Source organism: Artibeus jamaicensis, unplaced genomic scaffold, assembly GCF_021234435.1.
Source record: "Artibeus jamaicensis isolate MK-2021 breed Jamaican fruit bat unplaced genomic scaffold, CSHL_Jam_final contig_519, whole genome shotgun sequence".
Classification (NCBI taxonomy): Eukaryota; Metazoa; Chordata; class Mammalia; order Chiroptera; family Phyllostomidae; genus Artibeus; species Artibeus jamaicensis.
Window position 1 is genome coordinate 54,374,083 of NW_026521871.1, and position 6,330 is coordinate 54,380,412.

The 6,330-nt window shown below is 54.0% G+C and overlaps 1 protein-coding gene across 10 annotated transcripts in view; it reads left to right on the forward strand.

The window, feature by feature from the left end:
• ARIH2 (ariadne RBR E3 ubiquitin protein ligase 2) overlaps nucleotides 1–2,487 on the forward strand; it is a 48,690-nt gene extending 46,203 nt beyond the window's left edge. For 9 of the 10 annotated variants that reach the window (XM_037128636.2, XM_037128637.2, XM_037128641.2 and 6 more), the window contains 2 exons: nucleotides 1,223–1,306; nucleotides 1,511–2,487. In XM_037128636.2, coding sequence (XP_036984531.1) covers nucleotides 1,223–1,306; nucleotides 1,511–1,582 — 156 coding nt within the window. In that variant the 3' untranslated portion in view covers nucleotides 1,583–2,487. Of the gene's footprint in view, nucleotides 1–1,169; nucleotides 1,307–1,510 lie in introns of all 10 variants that reach the window. The other variant, XM_037128638.2, reaches the window with a different exon arrangement.
• Nucleotides 2,488–6,330: the final 3,843 nt, after the last annotated feature.

The window sequence follows — 6,330 nt, forward strand, 5'->3', positions numbered from 1 at the left end:
CAGAACTGTTCATCTTCAAATTTCATTGCTCCTCTAGGCATCTCCAAAATAGGTCTCAGGTGCTGGCATGTTGTGTGGTAGTGAGGCAGCATCCTGAGTGGGGCCGTGGGACAGGCCAACTGGCTGCAAAGGTCCGTGGCCACTTGCGAGGTCTGCGTTGGGAGAGTGTCCAGCACACACGTCCTTAAATGACAGTGGGGCTTTTTACATCTTCATGTAATTCTTTATCTTATGTGTGAGTTGTTCTCCCTCCCCAGCTTATAAAATAATTCACATTTATTGTCTAAATGTTGAAAAGCGTAGAAAAAATTCACATCTAGAACTCCCACGAGAAATGACCATGTGTTAGCATTTTTCTGGCCTTTTAAAATTAATATCATTTACCCTTTGGTGGTGTGGCTCAGTGGACTGAGCACCAGCCTGTGCCTCGAAAGGTCACTGAATTGATTCCTGGTCAGGACACGTGCCTGGGTTGTGGGCCAGGCCCCTGGTTGGGGGTGTGCAAGAGGCAACTGATGGATGTTTCTCTTGCACATCAGTGTTTCTCTCCCTCTTTCTAAAATAAATAAAATCGAAAATTAATATTTATATAATCAAGGCTGTGTGTGTGTGTGTGTGTGTGTGTGTGGCATTTTACTGTTCGAGCCATTTATTGTTGCAGCTGTCGTTGTTTTTACCAGGCTGGTAAATAATATTTTTTAGTAGTTGCATAAGTGTTCTGTTGTGTGAGTACACCATAATTTGGGGCATGAATTGTTTCTGTTTTTTACTACCACAAATTAGACATTGAAGAACATCTTTGTGCATAAAGCTTGGGTGTACAATTACTAAGTCAAATGGTTTGACTATTTTTAAGACTTGATTTGCAGAAGAGCCAAGGAAATCCCAATGCAAAGTACTCAGGGAGTCCGGGGTCTGTGCATGTCCGCACCAATGTGTTTCCACAGCATCTGCTTCCCTGCGTGTTGGGAGCACTCTCTTCAGTGGCTTATGTTCTTGCCCTTTCCTTGGGGGCAGAGAGTTAGCGCAGTCTCGCCCCTGCACTCCCAGGTAGCCTTTTGAGCGGGCCTGGCTCGGGCACAGGGGCTAGCACTGCTCTCGGAGGACGGCGTCAGGGCCATTCAAGGCTCTGGCGAGTCTGAGTGCTGCGTCTGCCCCTCCGTCTGCAGGCCCTGCCCGGCTGCAGCCCCTCTCCTTTGACCCTCCTGCTCTGCCCATACAGTTCGAATACCAGCAGGCTCAACTGGAGGCTGAGATCGAAAACCTGTCGTGGAAAGTGGAGCGTGCGGACAGCTACGACAGAGGGGTAAGAGCCTGCTGTTGCTGGTGAGGGGGGCTGGCACGTTAACAGGTGACAGGGTTGTTTTGTGGGCTGGAAGCGGCTGCTAAGAAGGGTGGGAAGGGCTGTGTTTTTGACTCCTCAGAGCCCCTGTCGTGGTGGCTGTGGCTTTGGCTGCCCCTGCTCACAGGGCTTGGCCATGCAAGCATTTATTTTGCTTCCCTGGTGCAGGACTTAGAGAACCAGATGCACATAGCAGAGCAGCGGAGGAGAACCCTGCTGAAGGACTTCCACGATACCTAGGCTGGATGGGGTGTGCGCGTGAGGACGCCGTGGCTCCGAGGTCTCCGGCTGCCACGCGGCACGCTGCGGGCTCTGCCTTTCACGACCCTGGGCGGCAGCCAGGGCCCCACCCTGAGAGACGCCGGCCATACTCCTCCTAGTCAACTTCTGTTTTGTCCTCATCTTTCTGCTTTTTGTTTCTTGGCCTCTTCAGGATTTTTAATTCCCCCTGGATGGTTGTTGGGAGGGAGGGAAAGTTTTTCTGAATGACTATTAATAATAGTATTAGATCATTACAACTTATGTAATTTTCAAAGGTTGTACAATTATATAAAAAAAAAAGGCAAACCAACTATAGAATTACACAGAACCCTTTTTAAAAATAAATTGGCATTGGAGTGTTTTACCCTCTAGCTAATTTACTGAGAAGGTGACACATGCTGCCTGCCCACCCTGCCCCCAGACGCACTGCAGGGGGTCCCAGGGCGGCCTCTGCTTCTAGACTCACTGGGGGCTTGGCCGCGGCTGGCATCCCAAGGTCGGAGCCCGGGTGGCAACGGGGGAACCGAGTTCGCCTGTGGAACAGGCACAGCATACAGGGGGCTGCATCACGCCTCCTGCCTGTTCCTTACAGACCCTTTGTGGCGGGGTGCACCTGCCTCACCTTGGCAGCCAGGGAACAGGGTCCTGCCACTCGGTGTCTGAGTGTCTCCGGTGGTGCTGCTTGTCGTGGGCTCATCTTTATTCTCGAAGGTGAGGCTTCCTGGCCTGGCTCCTGAGGCCGGAGCCCACAGCAGCACACAGGCGGGCTTGTGGCCCTCCCGACCAGGGGACAGGAGTGTGGCACAGCATTTCCTTTTGTCTCCTGAAGGTAGATGTCCGCTTTCAAAGGGAGTTGTTCCCCAAAATAAATCGGTTTAATCACGGCCTCTCTCTTCAAGCCAGTGTTTGAGTGCGTAGCTCTGACCAAGCCGGCTCGCAGCCGCACCTGACGCTGTCCTGCTGCTCTCCTTGGGTGGCTTTGGGGTCAGCGTGCAGTGTGGCCCTCCGGGGACACTTGTCTTTCTGGCACAGGAGGCTTGTTTGCACAGGTTGTTTTTGTGTTACCTGGAGTGTGTCCGGCGGCTGCTCTGGGGCTTGGGTGCTCCCCCAGGGTCCCCAGGTGTTGGAGACCCTGACCCTAGGGCCTGTTGGTGTGAGGCCAGGACTGTTCTGAGTCTTTGGTCCCCGCACCTGTGGTGGCAGGGGCTGGTCAGGCGAGGGGGCCAGATGTTGCACTGTTGACCCCAACAGAGTGGACGGTTTGCGTGGTGTCTTACCTTTCCTGCACCCGGCCCTGTGGGCCTTTGAAAAGTTCAAAAGTCTGTGACTCTCTGGGTTTGTGGCTTTGCCCAGTACCTCCACTCTGAGGCTGGCGGAGCCGCCTGTGTTCAGCAGGACGTTGGGGACCCCCCGGAAGAGCTGCTCGGGAGACGTGAGGGCGCTGTGTGGGGCGTTCTTGGATGTTCAGACGTTTTCACTGCAGTTTCCCAAGTACCATGAATTACTCTTGAGAAGACAAGGGACAGCTGTGACTCTGGGGGTCATGGGTACAGGCTGGATGCAGGCCCCTACTCAGGTTTTGTCTCTTCCTGCCATCTCTTGCAGCGGAGGGCCTGGGGTGGGGACGGGAGGACAAGTTAGAAGTGCAGCCAGTGCGCCTGGGATTGGGCGGTGGGGCGCTCACGGCACTAGGCGCCGGCCTGCTGTGGCCAGGGGTGGGGGTGGGTGCCGCGAGCACACGGACGACCCTGCAGTCTCAGCCCAGGACCTGAGTCGCAGCTCTGCGCCCATAGTCACCCCCGGGGCAGTGAGTCTGGGCGTCGTTCGGACCTCACGCTGCTGTGTGCCGCACTTGTGGCCCCGGCCCCTGGCACTGCAGGGGTTCGGGGCCTGGACCACAGCCTGCAGCCTTGACCCGTGGACAGTTTCCTGCTCTCCCACCCCCGCCACTGTGCCCCCCGTGGCTGTCCTAAGTGGAAAGCTCAGGCAGAATTTTACCTGCAAAGGGTGGAAGGTAAAGAAGGCACTGTGTTTTCATGAATTTACCATATATCTTTGTTTTCTTCAAAGAAAAAGTTGAGGTAATGTCATCTGCTCAGAGTTGAGTAGTTTATTTGAAATAAACTTTCTGATTACAAAAGGATGTGCGGGGTCTTTGTTCAAAGGCTCCAAGTAGCCTCCTGAGCCACCGTCCCAGGAGGCCGTGGCCTGCACCGAATGAGAGCCTTCCATTGGCCAGTGGCTCCGACTCTGCCTGTCTTCCTTCCCTGGTTCTCGGGGAGAGGGCACCTATGGAGGGACGCAGACTCTTTCCTGGGCACAGGCCGAGCCACTCCCCACCTGCAGGGGATCTCTGTATTGTAATAGGGTACCATTTCCAGTGCCCCACAGCCCCTGCTGAAGCCCTGGGCCCCTTATTGTGAAGACTCCCTGGGTTTCTCCAGAGCAGGTAGGGGGCAGAGGGCTGGGGAGTATGACCAGGGCTTGGGTGCTGTGGCTTCGGAGGGGCCCTGGGTTATGAAGAGAGGACTCTGAGTAGAAATAGAAGTGTTGGAGTTCAATGCCCACGGTCGAGGACAGAAATACAGAGTATGGGTTGTCATCGAAAGGGTCCATCTGTGGTGTTAGGAGTGGCAGAAACTTCAGTGATAGTTCAGGTGGAGTTTCGGGAGCTGCGGGCAACATGCACGGGGCAGTCAAAGCCAGAGGAACCCCAATTCTGCCAGCCTGACCTCCGCAGTTGCTCCTCTTCGGGCCTTGAGTGTGCCAAGCCCTGTGCTTGGCACCTGGGCTTACAACTGTGCAGTATGAGCTCTTCCCTCTAGGTTCCTGCAGGACGGGAATGGGGGCGGACACAGATGGAACTGGTCCCTGGTGAATGCTTTCTCTGAGACAGCAAGGCCAGGGGCTACTCCTGCAGAGTAGCAGGGTACCGTGGCCTTGACATCTTAAAGAACGAGAAGAGAGCACATTCAAGCAAAGTCTGAGGGAAGGATTTTTCCACATGGCCCCAGGGATTCATGCAATAACCAGCATCGACTATGGACCAGTCTGTTTTGGGCACTGGGGACACAGCCATTGATCCTGGTTTGTTAAACCAATTTCTGTCCCCACGAGACAGTCACACCAACCATGCACTGAGCACCCACCCAGGTAGTCCTCACAGCAGCCCTGCTGTCCACATTATGCAGCTGTTCAACATGAGAAGTATTTACCCAATGTCACCACTGCTAGTAACATCAGTCGGTTGCCTCTTGTGCACCCCCACCCTGCGACCTGGACTGCAACCCAGGCACATGCCCTGGCCGGGAATTGAACCAGCGACTCTGGTTTGCGGGAAGAGGCCCAAACCACTGAGCCACACCAGTCAAGAGATTTGTATTGGTTTTAAAAGGACAAAGAGGAAATGGTTTCAGGATTCCTTCATGAGTACCAGAAAACCATGACATCCTTGGTAAAACTGACTTAGTTGGTATTTCATATTTAATAACTTTGGAGATTCATATAACAAGAAAAATTTGTTTCCATTGAACTCAGAACTTGGGAGACTTTGTGGAAAAAAATTTTTTAATTGGGAGATTTCTGACAACTAGAGTGGATCAAAGAAAAGCTGCAGGAAATTTGAACACTCTGAATTTGGTAATGGGATTTCCATTGATTTGAATGAGGAACATTCTTTCGCAGCCCTTTCACTTCTTTTGGAATTCATTTTGGGGAGAAGGGCCAGATGCTGCTACATCTGCCCTCGTGTCTGTGGAGGGGAGTCCAGGCTGGCCCGGTTGGCCGTGGAGTTGTCACCTCCCACCCCATCCAGAGCGGGACACCAGACCATCCGTGTTTGGTTAGCATCCAGCTTTGGCTGAGCCATGCAGTTCCTACTGCCATCTGGACCCCTCCCCACAAAACATCCAGAACCTCCTCTAGTTGGACAGTGTTTCTCTGTAGTGTTCTAAGGAGATTGAGGGGGGTGGTCCCTGAAAGTAGCTGGACGAGTGGATGCGCCCATGTGCTCCGGTGCTGGTGAGCCCACCACTGTGTATAGAACCTGCACGAGAAGGCAGGCCTATCCTTGGAGCCCGTGGCCTCTCCCACTGTGGAAACCAGAAAATGCAGACTATTTTTCTGGGAGGAAGTGGGAGGAAAGGGGGGTCTTGACAGGGTAAGGAGAAGCCGCCAGTGGGACCTGCCTCTATGGCGTTACCCTGGAGCATACGCATCTCTGCCTAAGAATAACCAGGGCCTGGAGAGCGAGGAGCTTGAAAATGCCTAGGCTTTGGCGCTGGGCTACTCGTGTGTCCTTCCACTCTAGGTTTGACAAGTCTCAGTTCAGTTTTCCTCAGAGACGATGGTCACTCAGTTATGGGAAAGTCCCTTTCTCCCTCCTCCCATGTGTCAGCTTTGAGGCAAGCAGTGCTGCTGCGCACCTGAGCACTTTCCTGCCGTCACTGTGTGGGATCTGACCTTCCTGATGCCAGAGCTCTTCCAGGAAGCACTCTCTGACAACCCCAGGCGGGGTCCCACCATCTACACGACCCCGTCCATCAGACGGCTTCTTCCTGAGGCCTGATTCCTGTAGGCCTTGGGCGGGGGGGGGGGGGGGGGGGGGGCTCCAGATCAACCCCAGAGCGAAACTCCAAGCATTCTTGGCCTCCTACACGGACGAGGATTAGCGCGGAAAGCCATGGGACCTACGCTATCACGTGGGCGGTCTTCTCCAAGGCGCCCCA